Source organism: Salvelinus sp. IW2-2015, linkage group LG5 (genome assembly GCF_002910315.2).
Source record: "Salvelinus sp. IW2-2015 linkage group LG5, ASM291031v2, whole genome shotgun sequence".
NCBI classification, from domain to species: domain Eukaryota; kingdom Metazoa; phylum Chordata; class Actinopteri; order Salmoniformes; family Salmonidae; genus Salvelinus; species Salvelinus sp. IW2-2015.
The window spans coordinates 2810645-2837524 of record NC_036844.1 but is presented as its reverse complement, the minus strand read 5'-3'; the positions used below and the strand labels follow the sequence as shown (position 1 = coordinate 2837524).

The 26880-nt window shown below is 42.7% G+C and overlaps 1 protein-coding gene across 1 annotated transcript in view; it reads left to right on the top strand.

The window, feature by feature from the left end:
* LOC111963794 (calcium/calmodulin-dependent protein kinase type II subunit beta-like) overlaps nt 1-26880 on the top strand; it is a 57271-nt gene that overhangs the window by 21563 nt on the left and 8828 nt on the right. The window contains 10 exon segments of the mRNA XM_070443529.1: nt 1610-1712; nt 5786-5869; nt 6012-6105; nt 6332-6393; nt 6396-6448; nt 6657-6705; nt 6708-6739; nt 6917-6959; nt 12167-12238; nt 16867-16901. Coding sequence (XP_070299630.1) covers nt 1610-1712; nt 5786-5869; nt 6012-6105; nt 6332-6393; nt 6396-6448; nt 6657-6705; nt 6708-6739; nt 6917-6959; nt 12167-12238; nt 16867-16901 — 627 coding nt within the window.

Genomic DNA, 26880 nt, shown 5'->3' with positions numbered 1-26880 from the left:
GTGCATAATAATACAATACTACAATACTCCTGTTCCCCTCCTTAAGCTAATAGTGACACTAAAACAAACAAACCCATGCACACACACACACACACACACACACACACACACACCCCTCTTTCCCTCCTCTACCCTGCATGCCACAAATCAATTACTCTCAATAATTGCCACATGCTGCATTGGTAACACTGCTACAGTAGATCACTATCTGTTTGTGAGTGAGTGTGTGTGTGTGTGTGTTTGTATGTATGTGTGTGTGACTGTTAGCACTGGCTTACCACAGCACCAGAACACAGCTGTTAACAGACAGATTGGTTCCTAATAAAGAAACAAATATATTAAATAAATTACAAACTGACACGTCTGTTAACGATGGGACCATCTGTGTGTGTGTGTGTGTGTGTGTGTGTGTGTGTGTGTGTGTGTGTGTGTGTGTGTGTGTGTGTGTGTATGCTTGTGTGTGTACACTACCGGTCAAAAGTTTTAGAACACCTACTCATTCAATGGATTTTCTACATTTTTACTATTTTCTATTCATCGTAGAATAATAATGAAGACATCAAAACGATGAAATAACACATATGGAATCATGTAGTAACCAAAAAAGTGATAAACAAATCAAAATATATTTTATATTTGAGATTCTTCAAATAACCACCCTCTGCCTTGCTGACAGCTTTGCACACTCTTGGCATTCTCTCAACCAGCATCATGAAGTAGTCACCTGGAATGCATTTCAATTAACAGGTGTGCCTTCTTAAAAGTTAATTTGTGGAATTTCTTTCCATCTTAATGCGTTTGAGCCAATCAGTTGTGTTGTGACAAGGTAGGGGTGGTATACCGAAGATTGCCCTATTTGGTAAAAGACCAAGTCCATATTATGGCAGGAACAGCTCAAATAAGTAAGGAGAAACGACAGTCCATCATTACTTTAAGACATGAAGGTCATTCAATACGGATAATTTCATGAACTTTGGAAGTTTCTTCAAGTGTGGTCGCAAAAACCATCAAGCACTAAGATGAAATTGGCTTTCATGAGGACCGTCACAGGAAAGGAAGACCCAGAGTTACCTCTGCTGCAGAGGATAAGTTCATTAGAGTTACCAGCCTCAGAAATTGCAGCCCAAATAAATGCTTGAGGATAAGTTCATTAGCGTCCAAATTCAAGATATTTGGTTCCAACCGCCGTGTCTTTGTGAGACGCAGAGTAGGTGAACGGATGATCTCCATGTGTATTTACCACCATAAAGCATGGAGGAGGAGTTATTATGTTGTGGGGGTGCTTTGCTGGTGACACTGTCTGTGATTTAATTAGAATTCAAGGCACACTTAACCAGCATGGCTCCCGCAGCATTCTGCAGCGATACACCATCCCATCTGGTTTGTGCTTAGTGGGACTATCATTGGTTTTTCAACAGGACAATGATCCAACACACCTCCAGGGTGTGTACGGGCTATTTTATCAAGAAGGAGAGTGATGAAGCATTACTACGACATGATTTTAGGCCTAGCACCATATAATAACATATTAGAACATATTTAATAGGATCTCTGTGCACAGCACCCCATGAAAGTGTTTGACTTCATGTCCCATCTGTCCCCTGTGTAGCCAGAGAACTTGCTGCTGGCCAGTAAGTGTAAGAACGCTGCAGTGAAGTTGGCTGACTTTGGACTGGCCATCGAGGTGCAGGGAGACCAACAGGCATGGTTCGGTACGTCCACACACATTCAGTTGGCACACACCACCCACTCGGCACACACCACACACACACACACACACACACACACACACACACACACCCACACACACACCACACACACACACACACACACACACACAACACACACACACACACACACACACACACACACACTGTATTCATGTTTTAACACATGTTTGTGTGGCCCAGAGACTAGCTGTTCGTTCTCTTGTTAGAATATTTTTTCATATTCACATTTTTAAACCTCAATTACAATGTTTTTATTAATCAACCTTATCTTCAAGGTATACAGTGCATTCTGAAAGTATTCAGACCCCTTCACTTTTTCCACATTTTGTTACATTACAGCCTTATTCTAAAATGTATAAAATATTTTTTTCCCCTCATCAATCTACACACAATACCCCATAATGACCAACAAGATTTTCTGGTCTGATGAAACCAAGATTGAACTCTATGTCCTYAATGCCAAGCGTCACGTCTGGAGGAAACCTGGCACAATCCCTACGGTGAAGCATGGTGGTGGCAGCATCATGCTGTGAGGATATWTTTCAGCGGCAGGGACTGGGAGACGTGTCAGGATTGAGGGAAAGATGAACGGAGCAAAGTACAGAGAGATCCTTGATGAAAAACTGCTCCAAAGCGCTCAGGACCTCACACTTTCCAACAGGACAACGACCTTCAGCACACAGCCAAGACCTGAAAATGTCTATTTTTATATATATTTGCAAAGATTTCTAAAAAGCTGTTTTTGCTTTGTCATTATTGAGTATTGTGTGTAGATTTAATCCATTTTAGAAGAAGGCTGTAACGTAACAAAATGTGGAAAAAGTGAAGTGGTCTGAATACTTTCCGAATGCACTGTAAATGCTTTGTTTTGCTTCGGTGAAAGTTGTTCCACTCAACTATATTTTGGTCATTTTTTCATTAGTCCACTGTTAAATACAGTTCCAAATGTCAGCAGTCAAGTTTTCAAGATATTGGAGTTTCACATCATCATGATGCAAAATGCATCACATTACGCAAAATGCATCATGATGATGCAAAATGCATCATGATGGTGTGGCAAGTGACACTTTTCTTCTTGAAAGTCCAATATCTTAAACTCTTGACTGCTGACGTGCGAAACATTTTGGGATTGTATTAACAGTGGACTAATGAAAAAAATACCAAAATATACACTGCGGGTACAAACATTACGATTGAACTCTTTCCCATGACACAGACTGACCAGGTGAATCCAGGTGAAAGCTATGATCCCATACTGTTGTCACTTGTTAAATCCACTTAAATCACGAGAATGCTTTCGACACCTTGTAGAGTCCACGCCCTGACGAATTTAGGCTGCACTGATGGAAAAAGAGGCGGGGAACTCAATATTAGGAAGGTGTTCTTAGTGTTTTGTACACTCAGTGTAGGTTTTGAGTGGATTTTTCCGGTAATTCACATTACTCAAGTTTCAATTTCACAATAATYTCCACATGAAATCAAATCATTTGGATTTACCTGATTGGCAGCCACAAAGTAGCCCGTTGGAGCAGCAGGCTGGTAAAAGATGATATTTGGGTTAGGGTTGGTCTCAGCTATGTTGCTGGCCATCCTCTTCTTGTATTTGTTTGTGAGGAATTTGACGCGCTGTGCCTTGTTCTGGGCTGGGGCCACATACAGTGGCTTAGTAGARGCAATGCGGCCTTTCATCTCCGCCACAGCCTTGGTGGCCTCCTCGGGGGGAAGGAGAGGCCCACAAAGCCAAAGCCCTCGCTTTGGCCGCCCTCCGTCCTCATCACCTTGGTACCTTTAGTCCCGAAATGAGAGATAGTCCCGAAATGAGAGAACTCCTTGTGTAGCTTATCATTGTCATCTTCCAGATATTTTAAATAAAGGTTCACTCCTTGATGTCTGGGCTGTTTCAGTTCTGCCTGACGCTCTGCTTTCGTCTGGGCACGGCCCACATAGAGCCGCTTCCCGTTCAGCTCCTTGCCATTCATCTGATCCACCTGAGGTGGTCAGATACACATCCATCCGTTGTTCCCGCAATCGCTCATCAATGCAGATGGTCAAAGCGATGAGGGAGTCAAGATCTGTGGGTAACTCCCATGCAGCAAGCTCGTCCTTAACCTCCTCCGAGACGCCATGCAGGAACATGTCGAACAGTGCTTCCTGGTTCCATGCACTCTCCGCTGCCAACGTATAGTTGGCCACTCGGCGGGCGTTCTGCCGGAGCTGGATTACCTTCCGGGCAGCTTCTCTCCCGGAGAACAGGGCATCAAAATCCCTCCTCACCTCTCTCACAAACCCCTTCAGACTCAGGCACATGGCCGGCTGTTGTTCCCATATGGTTGTAGCCCAGGTGAGAGCCCTCCCAGACATCAGCGTGATGAGGTAGGCTATCTTGGAGCGATCCGAGAGGAACAAAAATGAGGGCACACTGAGCTAAAAACGCCAGACAGGTGCTCGGCTCTCCATTAAAGTGTTCCGGGGGAGGTAACCGGGGCTCCCGGGAAGGTGGAGTGGCCGGTGAGGCGGCACTGCTAACTGACGAGTTACTGAGGGGCAGTGGGGTTACCACCGTGGCAGGCTGCCCCCCAGACAACCCGTGGAATTGCTCCAGCAGCATGTCCAACGCCTGGTCATGGCGCTCTGACAACATTTGAACCCCTTCCATAAGACCACGAAGCAATTCCTTGTGCCTACCAGTGGAGGCTCCTTGGGAGGAGATGGCATTGCGCAGCTGGCCCGGGTCTGATGGGTCAGTCAGGGCCAGTTCGTACTATCAGGTATGAAGGTAAGACCCAGATGCAGACACGTTGAATTAACAAGGGTTTAATAATCCAACAGGGGCAGGCAATAGACAGGTCAAGGCAGGCAGGGGTCAGTAAACCAGAGGTGGTGCAACGGTACCGGACGGCAGGCAGGCTCATGGGCAGGCAGAGTGGTCAGGTCAAAACCAGGAGGGCGAGAAAAAGAGAGACTGGGAAAAGCAGGAGCTGAGAACAAAAAAGCTGGTTGACAAGACAAACAAGACGAACTGGCAACAGACAAACAGAGAACACAGGTATAAATACACAGGGGATAATGGGGAAGATGGGTGACACCTGGAGGGGGATGGAGACAATCGCAAAGCCCGGCGAAACAGATCAGGGTGTGACACTCCTAGGTTTTGTATTGAAGTCAGTGTACCCAGAGGAGGACGGAAACTAGCTGTCCTTTGGCTACACCATTGTGCTACACTACAGAGTGCTGTTGAGGCTACTGTAGACCTTCGTTGCGAAACAATGTGTTTTAATCAATTGTTTGGTGACGTGAATATATTTAGTACAGTTTTATCTAAAAAGGATATATATTTTTTAAATGTTTCACTATTTTCTATTTTTTATGAAATTCACTGAGGAGGACGGTCCTCCCCTTCCTCCTCTGAGGAGCCTCCACTGGGATGGAGTGTATATCCCAGATAGGCCTGAACTTGTCAAATAAGACATCGTTGGTGACCTCTTGGTGGAGATCACCAACATATAGGGAGTTGAATGTTTTAGCTGCTGATCGAATGGGTTGCTCAAGAGACCAGAATGACAGGAGAATTATAGAATGTCAGGTGTTGGAACCCCTGGAACCCCCTCGTTTGTTGTGTCATAAGTCCTGTTAGATCAAATAGAATATATCCAATTACAATACTTTCTTTATTGCATCATAGTCAGTTAGACAACATGATTTACATTGCAAATACAAAATGTAAAAACAAATAAATACAAAAATGAACACAGTAGGCCGAAGCTTACATATAAATAACAAATAACCTGTCAAAAACTACAATTTGTACAGCATGACTTCCCAGTTCAACTTTCCATTTCAGTTAAATAAATGTATTTCAGTTTAAAATTACATTGTTGATTATGGTATTTGGTAACAGTTTTCAACAAAATAAAAGACATACAGTGGAATCAGTCTCGTTGCGTTGTTTAGTCTGCTCTGTTTGACTACCAAAATCATCATACATCATCCACAGCACACGAGTAAAGTCAAATACAGCTTGATGACTGTTTGTGTTTGTGTCGTTGTGTGTGTAGGTTTTGCAGGTACCCCAGGCTACCTATCTCCAGAGGTACTGAGGAAGGAGGCCTATGGGAAACCTGTCGACATCTGGGCCTGTGGTGAGTGCAGATCACTTTATTATCTCGCCGTCTCATCCCTCTCTCTTCTATATCTACTGCCACCTGACACTCACCACTCAACGTATGTGTGTCTCCATGTGTGTGTCCGTGTATGTGTGTCCTTGTGTGTGTTTATGTATAGGTGTGATCCTGTACATCCTGCTAGTGGGGTATCCTCCATTTTGGGATGAGGACCAACACAAACTCTACCAGCAAATCAAAGCAGGAGCCTATGACGTGAGTTACACACACACACACACTCACATGCAAGCGCACACTCACAAGCACACACACTCTGTCACCTCTGTCTATCAATCTGTGTGTTTGTGTGTGTGTTTTTGCATAACGTGTGTGTGTGTGTGTGTGTGTGTGTGTGTGTGTGTGTGTGTGTGTGTGTGTGTGTGTTGTGTGTGTGTGTGTGTGTGTGTGTGTGTGTGTGTGTGTGGTGTGTGTGTGTGTGTGTTTTCCATCTCCAGAGTGGGACTCGGTGACTCCAGAAGCCAAGAACCTGATTAACCAGATGTTGATATTAACCCTGCCAAGAGGATCACTGCCCAGGAGGCCCTCAAACACCCATGGGTCCGTAAGTACACACTCACACACACACACACACACACACACCACACACACACACACACACACAACACACACACACACACACACACACACACACCACACACACCACACACACACACACACACACACACACACGACCCAGACACACACACACACTTTCCTCTCTGTTTTCCTCTGTTTGACATTGTTCTCTCTCTCTCTCTCTCTCCAGCAACGCTCCACGGTGGCATCCATGATGCACAGACAGAAGACAGTGGAGTGCCGAAGAAGTTCAACGCCAGGAGGAAACTCAAGGTCTGCTCTATTTGAATAATCTCATAATCCACAGGAATGCCTTCACTAAACGTCTGTGAGCCTTCTCACTTCTCAGACTAACCTAGTAATCTGCCACTCACCCCGTCTCTTTATTTCTCTATTCATCTCTCTTTTCTCTCTCTCTTCCCATCTCTCTCTCTCTCTTCCTGTCCATAGGGAGCAGTCCTGACTGCTATGCTGGTGACGAGGAATTTCTCCGGTAAATGTGTGTGTCTTCGTAAACACTTACACGCATGCACAGCAGGTTGGCATTTATTGGGATGACTCATGCACTGGAGGAAGCTCTGCGGAGTGGTGACTAGCTGGCACAGCCACAAAGTCACAAAATCTGATTCTAAACCTAACCTTGACCGCACTGCTAACCCTAATGCCTAACCTTAAATGAAGACCAAAAAGATAATATTAATTTTCATGAATCTTTACAATATAGCCTATTTTTACTTTTCAGCTGGCCCATCTCGCGGAAATCTCTCAGTTCTGCCTCCAGGGAAAGATTCATGACAATAAATGTTAAACTGCGCATGCACACGCATGCATGCTACAGTCACATACACATGCTCCGCAAGCGTACACACACACACTCTTTCTCACTATCACAAATTGAGTCTCACCTCCAATTTACTACGTTTGACTACAATGGTAACTTGCATGGATCATGACATGTTTCTCTTCCACTTAGGGGTGTGAACTTTAAAGTMTTTAAACGTTCAAACAAAATTGTGATCATTAAAGTTTAATTTAATTTAATTTTTTTGCCCACAAAATGTATATCACAGTGCAGTTATCACAAAACTTATTTTTTGCCGTGTTATAGCCTAACTAGACGATAGGCTATAAAGGCCTGTTGTGTCATTTAAATAAAACCAGAGAGGCAGAGGTGAACTTTAGGCTACTTTGGTGAATTTGCGAGGCTTTGCAAGACAAGACATTGCGAGATACAGATTACCAAGACAATTGCGCACAGTCCTTTCTGCCTGCCCCCTCCTRTCTCTCCCTCACGCTGGCTCGCCTGCGTTTTCTCTTTGCTAATCATACACGTTTGTGCTCAGTCTTCGGTCTGGTGCGTGTAGAATATCCTAGCCTACTCATTGATGATAGGTCCTGCTTTACTGAAGTTGCCAGACATTGCAAGCCAAGAATTTGCGAGATACAGCATTCCATTGCAAGGTACAGCTTTTGACTACCGATAGATAGGCCTAGTGAACAGTTCTGACTCTGTCTGCCTAGTGGCCGACCTGCCTGTACCTGACCTGCCTATACACCCCTCCCCTCTCTTCGTCCCTCGCTAGCCTGCTATGCACGATGCAAGTGTTTGTGTTCTTGGAAGTACAGCAAGTAATCAGTCTCCTCCATTCCAAAAATACTGAATCTTAGCAGTCGAGGAGTCGATTTCTAGCGGAATCAAATCTTGACACTCAGAAATGGGAGTCGACAACGGGAGTCGATGTGCAAGAAGTCGAGGAATCTATTATTTTGTAGTCGACTATCCACCACTACGTCATCATCATTAACAGTTGGGAAAAAGGCAGAGAAAGGCAAACGACAGCAGCGAAGTCCTGCATGGCAATACTTTGAGAAGTTAAATGAGAAGGTGGTGAAATGCGAGGTGGAATTGAGGTACAGTATGGTAGTACAGGTGCAATGCTTAACCATCTGAAAGGGACGAACCGTAAGACCCAAACAAATCCTGGTAGCAGCGAGGGGCCCCAACAACAAACATTAGACAACTTCACACTAAAGCCTACTGTATGARTGCCTTAAATAGAACTTCATTGAGCGCAATAGCAATTGTAGAATTTTGGTAATTTTTGTTTTCGCTTTAACAGAAAACCGATGGCCGTTTAAACTTTAAAGGGAGAGTTCACCCAAATGACAAAATGACATATTGGTTTCCTTATCGTGTAAGCAGTCTATGGAAAAGGTATGACAGCAATRCATGTTTTGTTTTAGTTTCCCTGGCACTGTTTCCAAATGTTAACACTTTAGCATTTGTGGCACAAATCCAATTCAAGTCATGGGACGGATATTAGCATTTTTCGCGCATCATATGTCCTAATAATCCAAAAGTATCTAAAATTAATTGTGAAGTTTACCAATAGTCACTTATGGATTATTTGAACATGATGTGCGAAAAATGCTAATATCAGTCCCATGACTTGAGTGGGAGTTTTTAGTTGTTATTTTTGCATAATTTTTTTTCAGCCCTTTTTCTCCCCAATTTTTGTGCTATCCAATTGGTAGTTACAGTCTTGTCTCATCGCTGCAACTCCCGTACGGACTCGGGAGAGGCAAAGGTCGAGAGCCGTGCGTCCTCCGAAACACAACCCAACCAYGCCACACTGCTTCTTGACACAATGCCCACTTAACCCGGAAGCTGCGACAGAGCCTGGACTCGAACCCAGAATCTCTAGTGGCACAGCTAGCACTGCGATGCAGTGCCTTAGACCATTGCACCACTCAGGAGGTCGACTTGAGTGGGATTTGTGCCACAAATGCTAAAACATTAGCATTTAGAAACAAATCAAATTTGTGGTGTGGACTACCAGTGAAATGCTTACTTTCCGGCCCTTGCCAACAATGCAGAGAGAAAGAAAATAGAGAAATATTCTAAAAGTAAAATACGTAATAATAGATACACAATGAGTAACAATAACTTGGCTACTATATACAAAGGGTACCAGTACCGACTCGATATGCAAGGGTACGAGGTAATTGAGGTACACTACATGGCCATAAGTATGTGGTAATGACTTTCGGGCTATTCGGGCTATTTCAGCCACCCCTGTTTTTGACAGGTGTATAAAATCGAGCACGCAGCCATGCAATCTCGATAAACAAACATTGGTCATAGAATGGCCCGTACTAAAGAGCTCAGTGACGTTCAACGTGGCACTGTCATAAGATGCCACCTTTCCAACAAGTAAGTTCATCAAATGTCTACCCTGCTAGACCTGCCCGGTCAACTGTGAATGCTGTTATTGTGAAGRGGAAACATCTAGGAGCAACAATGGCTTGGCTACAAAGTGGTAGACCACACAAGCGCACGGAACGGGACCACCGAGTGCTGAAGCACGCAGCGTGACAAAATCGTCTGTCCTCGGTTGTAACACTCACTACCGAGTTCCAAACGGACTCTGGAAGCAACGTCAGCACAAGAACTGTTCGTCGGGAGCTTCATGAAATGGGTTTCAATGGCCGAGAAGCCGCACACAAGCCTAAGATCACCATGCTTCACCATCTGGCAGTCTGACGGATGAATCTGGGATTGCTACCTGCCCAACTGTAAAGGTTGGTGGAGGAGGAATAACGGTCTGGGGCTGTTTTTCATGGTTCAGGCTAGGTCCCTTAGTTCCAGTGAAGGGAAATCGCTATAGTGTACAATGACATTGTGCCTACCACTTTGCAGCCAAGCTGTTGTTGCTCCTAGATGTTTCCACTCAACAATAAGAGCATTCACAGTTGACTACCSCAATTCTGTATACATCTGGCCCTTATCTGGACACTGTGCTAACGATGTCATTTACAAAATAGCCTCCAACACTCTACTCAGCAAATTGGATGTAGTCTATCACAGTGCCGTCCGTTTTGTCACTAAAGCCCCATATACCACCCACCACTGCGACCTGTATGCTCTCGTTGGCTGGCCCTCACTACATATTCGTTGCCAAACCCAATGGCTCCAGGTCATCTATAAGTCTATGCTAGGTAAAGACCCGCCTTATCTCAGCTCACTGGTCACCATAGCAACACCCACCCGTAGCACYCGCTCCAGCAGGTATATTYCACTGGTCACCCCCAAAGCCAACACTTCCTTTGACCGCCTTTCCTTCCAGTTCTCTGCTGCCAATGACTGGAACAAATTGCAAAAATCACTGAAGCTGGAGTTTTATATCTCCCTCTCTAACTTTAAGCATCAGCTGTCAGAGCAGCTTACCGATCACTGTACCTGTACACAGCCAATCTGTAAATAGCATACCCAACTAGCTCATCACCATATTGTTACTTATCCTCTTGCTCTTTTGCACCCCAGTATCTCTACTTGCACATCATCATCTGCAAATCTATCACTCCAGTGTTAATGCTAAATTGTAATTATTTCGCCTCTATGGCCTATTTATTGCCTTACCTCCCTACTCTTCTACATTTGCACACACTGTACATAGATGTTTCTATTGTGTTATTGACTGTACGTTTGTTTATGTGTAACTCTGTGTTGTTGTTTTTGTCGCACTGCTTTGCTTTATCTTGGCCAGGTCGCAGTTGTAAATGAGAACCTACCTGGTTAAATAAAGGTGAAATACATTTTTCTTWAAAAAATTCTATGCTTCCAACTTTGTGGCAAGGCCCTTTCCTGTTTCAGCATGACAATGCCCCCTGTGGACAAAGCGAGGACAAAAATGGTTTGTCGAGATCGGTGTGGAAGAACTTGACTGGCCTCCACAGAGCCCTGACCTCAACCCCATCGAACACCTTTGGGAAGAATTGGAACGCCGACTGCAAGTCGGGCCTAATCGTCCAACATCAGTGCCCGTCCCCACAGCAATGTTCCAGCCTCTAGTGGAAAGCCTTCCCAGAAGAGTGGAGGCTGTTATAGCAGCAAAGGGAGGACCAACTCCATATTAATGGCCATGATTTTGGAAWGAGATGTTTAACGGGGATGTGTCCATATACTTTTGGCCATATAGTGTAGATATATACATGTAACTAGGAATAAAGTGACAGATAATAAACAGTAGCAGCAGCGTATGTGATGAGTCAGAAAAGTTATTTGCAAAAAAGTTCAATGCAGATAGTTCGGGTAGCTATTTGGTTAAGTATTTAAATAACTATTTAGCAGTCTTATGGCTTGGGGACAGAAGCTGTTCAAGGTCCTGTTGGTTCCAGACTTGGTGCATCGGTACCGCTTGCCGTGCAGTAAAAGAGAGAACAGTCTCTGACTTGAAGAGAGGAGTGCCAGCCACTGCCAGGGAAACTAAACCAAAGCATGGATTGCTGTCATACCTTGTACATAGACTGTTTACAGGGTAAGGAAACCAATGTGTAATTTGGTTGAAGTATTTCTATAAGAAATATATTCCATTTGTCACATCCCTACTTCCTCTGCACTCACACTGTGTCTGCTGACCCAGGTAAGATGGGAAGGAGACTTGCGTCTCAGAGTAGGAGGGCTGATCTGAGATCAGTTTAGCCTTTTAGATTATAATGAATGGACAGGGGAGGTACCTGATCCTAGATCAGCACTTACTCTGAGACGCTTGACTTACCTTGGACCTAATGTGACTTCAATCTGTCCTCTTCACACTAACACACTTCTCTCTTCTCTTCCCTCACTCCTTTCCCCTTTTCTGTTCTTTGCTTTCACTTGTTCTCGGTCTTTCTCTATTTCTCTCCCTCTCTCTGCGTCAGTTGGTAGACAGTCTACATCTCCGGCATCAATCACTACGGTGTCTGGAACTACCGCTGGGATAGTGGAGCAAGGTACCCTCTTTCTCTCCTCCCTCCATCACTCGCTTCTATACCTCCTCCTCCACATGTACACCTTCTCTCCTCTCTTCTTCTCTCCTCTCCCTCACACTCCTTTCCTCATCTTTCCCTTTTGCTCTTCTTGTGTTCTTCCTCTCATCCACTACCTCTTATCCCTCCATCCCTCTTCCCTCTCTTCATCCTCCCCTCCCCCTCTAACGAATAAGGCAGCATGCATGGCATATCCATCTCTCCTCTTTCTCCCTCTCCCTCCCAACCCTTCTCTAACATGCTTTAGTCTTTTGTGTCTTTGGAGTCGTTTTCTGTCTTTTTTTTTCTGCCCTTCGTCCCCTCCCTCATGAGCAGTGTGTGAGGTGTACGAGAGGCTTGTTTGATGTGTGTGATAAATGCAGGTAACTGCCAAACGAAACAAAACACTTGAGTAAACTATGGATACAAATGATATTGAAAGTAGGTTCTTCCACACGTGTGGTTCCTGAGCTACTTAAGGAGTTCACATCCTATCATGCTGAGGGTCATGTATAAAAATGCCCAGTTGCCCATTATTTTGGCCACCTTAGTTAGAAAAAGAGATCTCATTTACTTTGAAAGAAGGGTGTCAAAGGAGCATAGGGAGGTTAAAGTCAGTCAGTCAGTATGTCAGTCACCAGATCTCAATCCAATTGAACACGTATTTCTCATGGAAGAATGGTGTCACATCCCTCCAATAGAGTTCCAGGCACTTGTGTGTATGTTTTGTACACTGAGTGTTCAAAACATTAGGAACACCTGCTCTTTCCATTACATAGACTGACCAGGTGAATCCAGGTGAAAGCTATGATCCCTCATTGATGTCACCTGTTAAATCCACTTCAATCAGTATAGATAAAGTGGAGGATACACGTTAAAAAGGATCCTTGAGCCTTGAAACATGGATTGTGTATGTGTGCCATTCAGAGGGTGAATGGATAATGCAAGACAAAATATTTAAGTGCCTTTGAACAGGGTATGGGCGTAGGTGCCAGGCGCACCAGTTTGAGTGTGTCAAGGACCACAACGCTGCTGGGTTTTTTCCMCTCAACAGTTTCCTGTATGTATTAAGCAGAGACAAAATGCCAAGATGTCCTTTGGGTGGTGGACCATTCTTGATACACGCAGGATACTGAGCATGAAAACCCAGCAGCGTTGCAGTTCTTGACATAAACCTGTGCACTTGGCACCTACTACCATACCCTGTTTAAAGGCACTTACATTTTGTCTTGCCCATTCACACTCTGAATGGCACACATACACAATCCATGTTTCAAGGATATAAAAATAATTATTTAACCTGTCTCCTCCCCTTCATCTAAACTGATTGAAGTGGATTTAACAAGTGATATCAATAAGGGATCATAGCTTTCACCTGGATTCACCTGGTCAGTCTATTTCATGGACTCCTTCCCCTTTTCTACATTTTGTTACATTACAGCCTTATTCTAAAATTGATTAAATAAAACATTTTCCTCATCAATCTACACATAATACCTGATAGTGACAAAGCAAAAACTGTTTTTTAGAAATTTCAGCAAATGTATAAAAWATCCTAACCAAAATACCTTATTTACAGTTGAAGTCGGAAGTTTACATACACTTAGGTTGGAGTCATTAAAACAAATTTTTCAACCATTCCACAAATTTCTGGTTAACAAACTATAGTTTTGGCAAGTCTATTTTGTGCATGACACAAGTAATTTTTCCAACAATTGTTTAAAGACAGATTATTTAACTTATAATTCACTGTATCACAATTCCAGTGGGACAGAAGTTTACATACACTAAGTTGACTGTGCCTTTAAACAGCTTGGAAAATTCCAGAAAATGATGTCATGGCTTTAGAAAACTACTGCTTGATAGGCAAATTTACATAATTTGAGTCAATTGGAGGTGTACCTGTGGATGTATTTCAAGCCTACCTTCAAACTCAGTGCCTCTTTGCTTGACATCATGGGAAAATCAAAGGAAATCATGCACAAAGTAGATGTCCTAACCGACTTGCCAAAACTATAGTTTGTTAAAAAGACATTTGTGGAGTGCTTGAAAAACGAGTTTTAATGACTCCAACCTAAGTGTATGTAAACTCCGACTTCAACTGTAAGTTTTCAGACCCTTGGTTAGGAGACTTGAATTTAGCTCAGGTGCATCCTGTTTCCATCCTTGAGATGTTTTTACAACTTAATTGGAGTCCACCTGTGGTAAATTCAATTGATTGGACATGATTTGGAAAGACACACCTGTCTATTTAAGGTCCCACAGTTGACAGTGCATGTCAGAGCAAAACCAAGCCATGGGTTGAAGGAATTGTCCGTAGAGCTCCGAGACAGGGGATTGTGTCGAGGCACAGATCTGCGAAGCGGTACCAAAAAATGTCTGCAGCCATTGAAGGTCCTCAAGAACACAGTGACCTCCCCATTAATGGAATAAGTTTGGGCATACTGCGCAATCTGGGGAAGCCTCCTCAGTAAAAGGCACATGACAGCCCACATGGAGTTTGCCAAAGGCACCTAAAGGACTCTCAGACCATGAGAAAACAAGATTCTCTGGTCTGATGAAACCAGATTGAACTCTTTGGCCTGAATGCCAAGCACATCGTGATGAACCTGGCACCATCCCTACGGTGAAGTATGGTGGTGCAGCATCTATGCTGTAGCAATGTTTCAGCAGCAGGTACTGGGAGACTAGTCAGGATCAAGGAAAGATTAAGACAAGATACAGAAGACTGATGAAAAACCTGCTCCAGAGCACTCAGGACCTCAGACGGGGAAGGTTCACCTTCAACAAGACAACTGACCCTAGGACACCCAAGACAACGCAGGAGTGGCTTCTGAATAGAGGTTCTATAACTCTATTGTGTCTGTGTGAACAAAGTGGCTCTGGAGATTTAACGACAAAAGATTTACGATGTCTTCAGGTAATAAGCCAACAAGACTGCATTCCATAGCATGAGTTAATGTTTCTGTACTTGGGTACCAGGGGAGATGAGAACAGTCTTTACAGCAGATACTGTTTGCTGTGAATTATTAGTATCTTTCATACGAATCTTAACCTTGTGACCCATAACATCTGTTGTTTGTCATGAAACATCCAGGAGGATGGACTCTAATAATGCTATAGCTCAAATTTGTTCATTGGGCTCTCAACGGATCGTTGACAACCTCCATTACTGCAGTAATGAAATAATAACGTTTACTTGTGGAAGAAATGTAAAGTCTCCTTTTGATTTACAATAATTCCACGACATTCATCCTGAGAGTTTAAGAGGATCTGCAGAGGAAGAAAGGGAGCACCCCAAATACAGGTTTGCCAAGCGTGTAGCGTCATACCCAGAAGACTCGAGGGGTGCCAAAGGTGCTTCAACAAAGTACTGAGTGAACTAAAACCTGTTTTTTACTTTGTCATTATAGAGGTATTGTGTGCAGATTGATAGTGAAAAAGATGATGTATCTGTGGAGAGTGAAAGTGTTAGTTCATACAGAAATGCAAGCTCTCTCATGAGTATCTATGTGCGTCCGCATGTGTATGATCTATTTCTGTTGTAATGCCACTGGTGAGTGCAAGATCTCCACTATCGTCTAGGCTTAATGTGCTTAGCCTGTAATACACTTGTGTCCCCCGTTGACCGGTTCGTACATAAAACATTGTCAATTCAGGCTGTAAAGGCATCAGTTTCCACCTTTAATCGCGTGCCGCTGGGGAAAAAACGGGGAAAATATGCATACTCTCTTAATATAACACCATTTTCCACCACCATTTCCGGATTTTCAGATGACTTCCGGGTGTTGGCTGAACGCCGTGTGCAATCAGGTTGTAGCACTCTGTTGTTTACCCCTGGCTGACCGTGGGGCACAACATCAGGCATTAGCCACTCTATCAAGGTGGTGGAAAATTGTTTTATTAAGACAGTACGTCTATTTAACCTGTTTTTTGGCCGGTGGTACACCATTAAAGCTAGTTAAAGGGGAAACCGATACCTCTGCAGCCTGAATAGAGGATGTTTTATGTACGAACCGGTTACCGGGGCACACYAGTGTATTACCGGCTGAGCACATTAAGCCTAAACAATAGTTGAGCTCTAGCGGCTGCCTAGGCTAGTAAAGAATGTGTGTATCATTTTCATGGCGCTTCATACTATATTATATTCCCGGAGAGGAATCCCCTAATCTTAATCTGAGTGAATCCCACCTGCCTCTGAGATTAACAAAGCCATTATTATACACCTGCTTCTCCATTCCATATTCCCCTGCCCTTTGACCCCTAATCCCCTGTGTGTGTGTGTTGTGGGAGTGTTTATGGATGTTTTAGTGTGTGTTAGTTTGTAAGGGTTTACKGTAGTTTGTGTGTGTATACGAGCTTGAGTGTGTTGGCACTGTTTATTGTTTGGCGTTTTGAGTGTGTTGGCTTTCGAGAGCTCCGTGTGTGTGTGTGTGTGTTAGAGGGTTTGTTGAGTTTGCAGACAGAGTTCAGTGTGTGTGTGTGTTAGCTAGCTAGGAGTAAGATAGGTATCGACACTCATGCGTGTGTATGTTTGAGGTGTGTTTTTAGTAAAAGAGTGTGTATGATGAGTACTTTTCCCTCTGAGAGTGTGTTCTCAATCTCTTTCGCAGCCAAGAGTCTGCTCAACAAGAAGGCTGATATCAAGGTAAGACACAAAAACATGTGTATCCTCCCCTCCCCTCTCTATCTGCCCCTCCTGCAATTGCAATTGACAGTGATGTGCCGTGTTTTGTGGGCATGCTCTTTGGGGGGGTGTGTGTGTGTGTGTTTATTCTCACTCTTTGTGTACCCTGGGCATTATGTCAGTGTCGCCTCTGTGTGTGTGTGTGTGTGTGTGTGTGTAGGCTATTAGTCTGACTATCCAGCATAGTCGGATACATTCTAACTACATAGCTAGAGCGTAACATTCATGTGGACTGACTTGATCACACAGAGGACAAACCAAACATACTGTATATATAACATAAGCTGTTCTTTTTTTGTTGTTGTTGTGAGCAACTTTTTATTTAGTTCTGTAATTTTTATTTGACAAGCAAATAAATGCATAAGAAGATAACCCTGACCCATTCCCCACTCAGTCCCCATCCGCCTGCATCATCCCTCCCCACCTGAAAACCATGCTTCCCACCCCGTCTTCCTTGACTAGCACCATTTATCCTCGCTGTCGATAATTCTGATGTTATAACTGGTTAAATGGCAGAGAGTGATGTGGTCGCCATCTTAGAACCTAAAAACATTCACAGCAGTGCTGCATGTCAGCGGTAATCTTCTCTGATTGACTGAGATATTCGAGGGGCTATCATCGTTAAGTAGCACAATAGGTGGAAACCATTGAATATTTAAATTCATGCACTTCCAAATGAATTTTGTAATTTTTRCCCAGAAGCATTTATAGTGCCTTCAGAAAGTATACACACCCCTTGACTATTTCCACATTTTGTTGTGTTACTACAGACTGAGTTTAAAATGAATTTAATTGAGAATGTGTGTCTCTGGACTACACACAATACCCCGTAATGTCAAAGTGGAATGATGTTTTTTTCTTTTTTTTCTTTTACAAATTAATTGAAAATTAAAAGCTGAAATGTCGAGTCAATAAGTATTCAAACCCTTTTTTATGACAAGCCTAAATAAGTTCAGGTTTAAAAAAAAGTCACAAGTCACATAATTAGTTGCATGGACTCACTCTGTGTGCAATAATAGTGTTTAACATGATTTTTGAATGACTACCTCATATCTGTACCCTCTACATTATCTGAAAGGTCCCTCAGTCGAACAGTGATTTCAAACACAGATTCAACCACAAAGACCAGGAAGGTTTTCCATTGCCTCGCAAAGGGCACCTATTGGTAGATTGGTAAATATATTTTTTAAAGCAGACATTGAATATCCCTTTGAGCATAGTGAAGTTATTAATTACACTTTGGATGGTGTATCAATACACCCAGTCACTACAAAGATACAGGCGTACTTCCTAACTCAGTTGCCGGAGAGGAAGAAAACCGCTCAGGGATTTAACCATGAGGCCAAGGGAAGCCTGTACAGAATCCAAATATTCCAAAACATGCATCCTGTTTGCAATAAGGCACTAAATTAAAACTGCAAAAAATGTGGCAAAAACCAAAGCGGTATATTTAGGGCAAACACAACACATTCAAGAATGGTGGTGGCTGCATCATGCTATGGGTATGCTGGTCATCGGCAAGGACTAGGAAGATTTTTTGGATAAAAATAAACGGAATAGAGCTAAGCACAGGCAAAATCCTAGAGAAAAACCTGGTTCAGTCTGCTTTCCAACAGACACTGGGAGACCAATTCACCTTTCGGCAGGACAATAACCTTAAACACAAGGCCAAATATATACTGGAGTTGCTTACCAAGATGACATTAAATGTTCCTGAGTGGCCTTGTTACTGTTTTGACTTAAATCGGCTTGAAAATCTATGGCAAGACTTGAAAATTGCTGTCAAGCAATGGTCAACGGGATACAAAGGTCATATTTTTCCATATTCTGTTCCAGTTTAAGGCCAGGCAAAAATTGAGATTGCTTCCATCTGTCAATTGTCAGATTTTGGAATATTTTGCAACTATAACTTTCATAAAATGTACAAATAAATCGTCAGTAATGTATATAAATATTTTATTTGTATCATTTTATCCCAARTCCGTCAACCACACCTACCATAAATGTCGTTCTTGATAGCATGTTTCATGTAGAACTTCAACCGCCATTTTTAAAACTCCATGTTGAATCATGTCATTCAAAGGCTTGTTTTCCCGAAGCATATCGTTAGCTAGTCCATACATGGCTATATCCTTTGTAGACGTAGTGCTTCGTGCTGACAGATTAGTAATTCCCTGACATCCGATTGGTTACTGGCATTTAAAGGCCCTTTCCGGCAACCTGATTGGTTAAAATGCCGCGCAGCACGTTGTTTGAAAAATACCTCCCGCAAAGAATCAACGTAAAGAGAGACGAAATGAGAAAATCTTGAAAAATATACCTACAGTATGTGAATAAAAATAGGCAATCTCAGTTAGCCAATGCGAGAAAAGCATTGAATGAAATAAAAAATGTGCCTGATCCGCCGATCGAGGCAGGTAGAGGAGGAAAAGGAGGTAGCCCGCAGCAGAGCGTTGAGACGCAAATTAGTTGAGCTAAAGATGACAACTAGCAGCGATCAACCAGACAGCAGCCAGCCAACAGTGGCTTTTATTCCACATGTCTCAAATGAACCAACTTGTACATGATTTGATTTGCCCTAAGTGTTGAAACACTGGACTGAAAATCACCATAGCCTTCACCACCCAGTGATTCTGTAATTCTGTCATGATAGAATGTGCAGACTGTGAAGGTGATCGAGATGCATTTAGGATAAGTATTTACACTTCCTCCAGGCTGCAGGAGTGCTCCAGGGGAGATGGTTCTTCTAGCCCACGAACTTGGACTTGYTTATGCAAATATTAAGAAAATCAGCGAAGTCCTAGGGATTCCTTCATTGAGTCTCAGCTCATATTTGAATTTATTATGGATCTACTCTTCCTGGGGTCCAGCAAAAMGAAGGCAGTTTATACATTTTAAAACATTACAATACATTCACAGATTTCCCAACACACTGTGTGCCCTCAGGCCTCTACTCCACCAATACCACATATCTACAGTACTAAATCCATGTGTATGTGTAGTGCGTATGTTATCGTGTGTGTACAGTTGAAGTCGGATGCTTAAATACACCTTAGCCAAATGCATTTAAACTCAGTTTTTCACAATTCCTGACATTTAATCAGAGTAAGGTCAGTTAGGATCACCACTTTATTTAAGAATGTGAAATGTCAGAATAATAGTGGAGATAATTATTTATTTCAGCTTTTATTTCTTTCATCACCTTCCCAGTGGGTCAGAAGTTTACATACACTCAATTAGTATTTGGTAGCATTGCCTTTAAGTTGTTTAACTTGGGTCAAACGTTTCGGGTAGCCTTCCACAAGCTTCCCACAATATGTTGGGTGAATTTTGGCCCATTTCTCCTGACAGAGCTGGTGTAACTGAGTCAGTTTTGTAGGCCTCTTTGCTCGCATGCTTGGGTCATTGTCCATTTGGAAGACCCATTTGCTACCAAGCTTTAACTTCCTGACTGATGTCTTGATGTTGATTCAATATATCCACATAAATTTTCTTCCTCATCATGCCATCMYTTTTGTGAAGTGCACCAGTCCCTCCTGCAGCAAAGCACCCCCACAACATGATGCTGCCACCCTCGTGCTTCAAGGTTGGGATGGTGTTCTTCGGCTTGCAAGCCTCCCCCTTTTTCCTCCAAACATAACGATGGTCATTATGGCCAAACAGTTCTATTTTTGTTTCATCAGACCAGAGGACATTTCTCTAAAAAGTACAATCTTTGTCCCCATGTGCAGTTGCAAACCGTAGTCTGGCTTTTTTATGGCGGTTTTGGAGCAGTGGCTTCTTCCTTGCTGAGCGGCCTTTCAGGTTATGTCGATATAGGACTCGTTTTACTGTGGATATAGATACTTTTGTACCTGTTTCCTCCAGCATCTTCACAAGGTCCTTTGCTGTTGTTCTGCGATTGATTTGCACTTTTCGCACCATAGTATGTTAATCTCTAGGAGACAGAACGCATCTCCTTCCTGAGCGGTATGACAGCTGCGTGGTCCCATGGTGTTTATACTTGCGTACTATTGTTTGTACAGATAAACGTGGTCCCTTTAGGCATTTGGAAATTGCTCCCAAGGATGAACCAGACTTGTGGAGGTCTACAATTATTTTTTCTGAGGTCTTGGCTGATTTCCTTTGATTTTCCCATGATGTCAAGCAAAGAGGCACTGAGTTTGAAGGTAGGACTTGAAGTACATCCACAGGTACACCTCCAATTGACTCAAATGATGTCAATTAGCCTATCAGAAGCTTCTAAAGCCATGACATATTTTTATGGAATTTTCCAAGCTGTTTAACGGCACAGTCAACTTAGTGTATGTAAACTTCTGACCCACTGGAWTTGTGATACAGTGAATTACAAGTGAAATAATCTGTCTGTAAACAATTGTTGGAAAAATTACTTAGAGTAGATGTCCTACCCGACTTGCCAAAACTATAGTTTGTTAACAAGAAATTTGTTGAGTGGTTGAAAAACGAGTTTTAATGACTCCAACCTAAGTGTATGTAAACTTCCGACTTCAACTGTATGCATGTATGTATGTATGTGTCTGTGCCAATGTTTGTGTTGCTTCACAGTCTCCGCTGTTCCATGTGGTGTTTTTWATCTGTTTTTTAAATCTAATTTTACTGCTTGCGTCAGTTACTCAATGTGGAATAGAGTTCCATGTAGTCATGGCTCTATGTAGTACTGTGTGCCTCCCATAGTCTGTTTTGGACTTGGGGAGTGTGAAGAGACCTCTTGTGGCATGTCTTGTGGGGTATGCATGGGTGTCCGAGCTGTGTGCCAGTAGTTTAGACAGACAGCTCAGTGCATTCAACATGTCAATACCTCTCATAAATAAAAGTAGTGATGAAGTCAATCTCTCCTCCACTTTCAACAGGAGAGATTGACATGTATATTATAAATATTAGCTCTTTGTGTACATCCAAGGGCCAGCCATGCTGCCCTGTTCTGAGCCAATTGCAATTATCCTAAGTCCTTTTTTGTGGCACCTGACCACACGACTGAATCAAGGTGCGACAAAACTAAGGCCTGTAAGACCTGCCTTGTTGATAGTGTTGTTAAGAAGGTAGAGAATCGCTTTATTATAGACAGACTTCTCCCCATCTTAGCTACTACTGCATCAATATGTTTTGACCATGACAGTTTACAATCTAGTGTTACTCCAAGCAGTTTAGTCATCTCAACTTGCTCAATTTCCACATTGTTAATTACAAGATTTAGTTGAGGTTTAGGTTTTAGTGAGTGTTTAGTTCCAAATACAATGCTTTTAGTTTTAGAAATATTTAGAGCCAACTTATTCCTTGCCACCCACTCTGAAACTAAGTGCAGCTCTTTGTTGAGTGTTGCAGTCATTTCAGTTGCTGTAGTAGCTGACGTGTATAATGTTGAGTCATCCGCATACATAGAAAATTGAAAAAAGCAAGAGGCCTAAACAGCTACCCTGGGGAATTCCTGATTCTAACTGGATTATATTTGATAGGCTTCCATTAAAGAACACCCTCTGTGTTCTGTTAGACAGGTAACTCTTTATCCACATTATAGCAGGGGGTGTAAAGCCATAACACATACGTTTTTCCAGCAGCAGACTATGATCAATAATGTCAAAAGCTGCACTGAAGTCTAACAATACAGCCCCCACAATCATTTTATCATCAATTTCTCTCAGCTAATCATCAGTCATTTGTGTAAATGCTGTGCTTGTTGAGTGTCCTTCCCTATAAGTATGCTGAAATTCTGTTGTCAATTTGTTTACTGTAAAATAGCATTGTATCTGGTCAAACACAATTTTTTCCAGAAGTTTACTAAGGGTTGGTAACAGGCTGATTGGTCAGCTATTTGAGCCAGTAAAGGGGGCTTTACTATTATTGGGTAGCGGAATGACTTTAGTTTCCCTCCAGGCCTGAGGGCACACGCTTTTTAGTTGGCTTAAATTGAAGATGTGGCAATATCGTCTGCTATTATCCTCAGTAATTTTCCARCTAGATTGTTAGACCCTGGTGGCCTGTCATTGTTGATAGACAACAATAATTTTTTCACCTCTTCCACACTGACTTTACGGAATTCAAAAGTACAATTCTTGTCTTTCATAATTTGGTCCGATATACTTGGATGTGTAGTGTCAGCGTTTGTTGCTGGCATGTCATCCCTAAGTTTGTTTATCTTGCCAATGAAAAAGTCATTAAAGTAGTTTGCAATATTAGTGGGCTTTGTGATGAATGAGCCATCTGATTAAATAAATGAAGGAGCCGAGTTGGCTTTTTCCCCAAAAATTTAATTTAAGGTGCCCCAAAGCTTTTTACTATCATTCTTTATATAATTTATCTTTGTTTCATAGTGTAGTTTATTTTTCTTTAGTCACATGATTTCTTAATTTGCAGTACGTTAGCCAATCAGTTGGGCTGCCAGACTTAATTGCCATACCTTTTGCCTCATCCCTCTCAACCATACAATTTTTAAATTCCTCATCAATCCAAGGGGATTTAACAGTTTTTACAGTCATTTTCTTAATGAGTGCGTGCTTATTAGTAACTGGAATGAGTAGTTTCATAAATGTGTCAAGTGCAGCGTCWGGTTGCTCCTCATTACACACCACAGACCAGCAAATATTCTTTACWTCATCAACATATYAATCACTACAAAACTTATTGTATGACCTCTTATACACTATATTAGGCCCAGCCTTTGGAACTTTGGTTTTCCTAGATATGGCTATTATATTGTGATCAATCACTACATCCTATGGATTTGGATACTGCTTTAAAGCAAATATCTGCAGCGTTAGTAAAAATGTGATCAATACATGTTGATGATTTAATTCCTGTGCTGTTGGTAACCACCCTGGTAGGTTGACTGACAACCTGAACCAGGTTGCAGGCACTGGTTACAGTTTGAAGTTTTTTTCAGAGTGGGTAGCTTGATGATAGCCAGTCAATATTTAAATCACCCAGATTTAAATATACTTCTCTGTTGATATCACATACATTATCAAGCATTTCACACATGTTATCCAGATACTGACTGTTAACACTTGGTGGCCTATAGCAGCTTCCCACCAGAATGGGCTTTAGGTGAGGCAGATGAACCTGTAGCCACATTACTTCAAGAATATTTAACATTAGATCGTCTCTAAGCTTTACAGGAATGTGATTCTGAATATAGACCGCAACAACGCCTCCGTTGGCATTTCTGTCTTTTCGGTAGATGTAATAACCATGTATTGCTACCACTGTATCATCAAAGGTATTATCTAAGTGAGTTTCAGAGAAATGAGTCAGAATATGAATGTCATCTGTTACAAGCAAGTTATTGACTTCATGAACCTTGTTTCTTAGGCTACATATGTTAATATGGGCTATTTTTACTTTTCTGGGTTGCTTGATTGTTTTGAATGCTTTACTGGGAAGCTTATCAGAGGTAGACTTACTCATGTTATTTACATTGGAGCTGATAGTGCAGGGTGAGCTGCATAAAGWGGTCTTCCTACTATTGCACACCGCCTCAGTGCTAACAGTGTAACTCTGGTTTATACACTCATGATTACTGCTTACAATAGCTGTAGGATAAACAGATGTATTCGGTGCAATTAGGGGTACATCAATTGAATTACTTACATTGTGTTTGCCAATGCCCCTAAGATCATGTACATTTGATGCAGCATTATGACAACTCGTTGTCACAATGGTAGGGATTAACTGAGCAGGTCTTGGATCATTTACCAGTCATTGTTTCAACGCAGCCTTGACATGCGTGGACAGAGGCCAGGAGCCAAGATGATTTGGATGGGCTCTGTCATTCCTGTAGAGTGACTCCAGCAGAGCTACAGTAACCTTTTAGCCAGATGTGTAATGCCAGCAGTCTGCTAAATCTTTCACACCCGCGGCCCAACGATGGTACTGGACCTGAAATTATTGGCCTTTTTTTGGAGTCTTTAAATGCTAAAATCAGTTCTTTAAAATTAATTTTCAAATGTTCTGAGCTAGCCCTCCTGATGTCATTTGACCCCACATGGACTACGACAGTGTCAGCTCCCGGCATCTGTGGTAGAACAGTCGGAAGCAGCCTTATTATGTCCTGTACTCGTGCTCCTGGGTAGCACAGGGTTTTTGCCTTGGGGACTGAGATCTTTCTCACCATAAAGCTGCCTATGATGACAGCTGGTGATGTTGAATGGGCCGGTCTCTCAGGCAGCCTCACATTCTGGGAGCTCCGAGGATCTGAACCCGAGGTAGAAGCCACCGGAGAGGGAGATAGAGCCGAGGACGAAGACGCAGGTACTTCCAGATCCGATCTTGATTGGTAAGTCACCACGGACGAAGGCGCCGGAACCTCTGGATCCAGGGTGGCAAAGCTGTTTCTGGTCTGTCAGTTCCGGGCTCAACATCTCCATGGAGATCCCCGTTGCCAGAGGACGCCTTCTTTGACTTCCACGGCGAGTGACGTACCTCCATGGCTAGTTGGTTGGGTCGAGATCAGCTCCGTTCTCCAGGGAATGGGGAGACCCCTTCGGGGATGGAACCCTGCCTAGCACCGGCCAGTCGGCTGTGGAGAGCCAAAACGGCGGCAAAACTTCCACCAGACCGGCGTCCGGCTACTGGGGTGAAAGAAAAAGTAGGTGGGCTTGGGTTCCACAGTAGCTTATGTAGGTTTGCTACTTGCTTGCTAAGAGTAGCTACTTCYCTCCTGTAGTCCTGCAAGCAAGCAGTTGCTACATTGAAAGTCAGCGCGGTCCACATTGTCCCGGAACAACATGACAGGAGAGTGACAGGTAAATAAAAAGGGAGAGTAGCCCATTKTTTTCCGGTGTCTTGCTCTGTATAAATAACATTTATTTCCTGGCTCCAGCAAATGTATTCAAAGTGAACAAAACAGAGTGATAGGAAAACATAACTATACAATGAGACTGTCACACAGGCCTACAGTGTCATAGGGCTGTAGCCTACTGTGATTACTGAGAAATTAGCTTTACATCAAGTAAATACATGCTGATATGCTAATATTTACATAGGGTAACATGCTGYTATTTAGTCCTGCAGTTATGTCTGTAATGTCAACTTTTTCCCCCCACTTTAGTTGCAGAGAATCAGAGAGGGCTACAGTCTGGAGAGTGCTGCTAAGATAATTAGATGAGCATACGCAGATATAGACCCAGACATAGCAGAGTTTCTGAAGGAGGATGAGGATGCCATCATAGACATTAATGTATCCTTCGATGGCACTTGGCACAAGAGAGGATTCACTTCCAACTACGGGATAGGTGTGTTCATTGGTGCTGGTATCAGCAAGCCATAGAAAATGGAGGCCATACACTTTTTAATAGAGAGTGGTACCTGTATATCATAGGATGTCAAATGATAACGTCCTCAAAATAATGTAGCACGGAGGAACCCAGAATGCAAGTGAATGTCTGAACTCTGTAATATGGTCGCGATGCCCTTAAACTGTCGTCGTGGGCAAAAGCCGCATTGACGGAGCAGCCAGTATGGCAGTAGCCATGTTCAATGAGGGAGCCACTGCTATAACAAATGTGATGAACAGATTGTGGCTTGACGGCACTTTGGTGACATTGGAGCAATCAGAGAGGAGTTGTGAGAGCTCATGCTGCTTCAATGGAGTGTGCCAAGCGTAGGCGCAGGTCCCATGACACAGTCAAGAAAGTAAAGCGTCACCAGCAACAACTCAAAGAGCGCCTTACATATGGGGCAGGCATAGCTGATTCATCTTCTGCACATTTTCAACAGCCATACAAAATCCTTGTATGTGACAAATTGAGCAAAGTGATATGAGAATTTGCTCAAAACTGCATTTTTGCCCAATAGACCAGTATATGCTTTATTGCTTGAAACAAATATATTAAACATGCTAATGTATTTGTAAAATGTATATTTGATGTTTGTCTGTTTAGAAGTGATATATGATTAAGAGTTTAATTAATGTGACATAAATTGC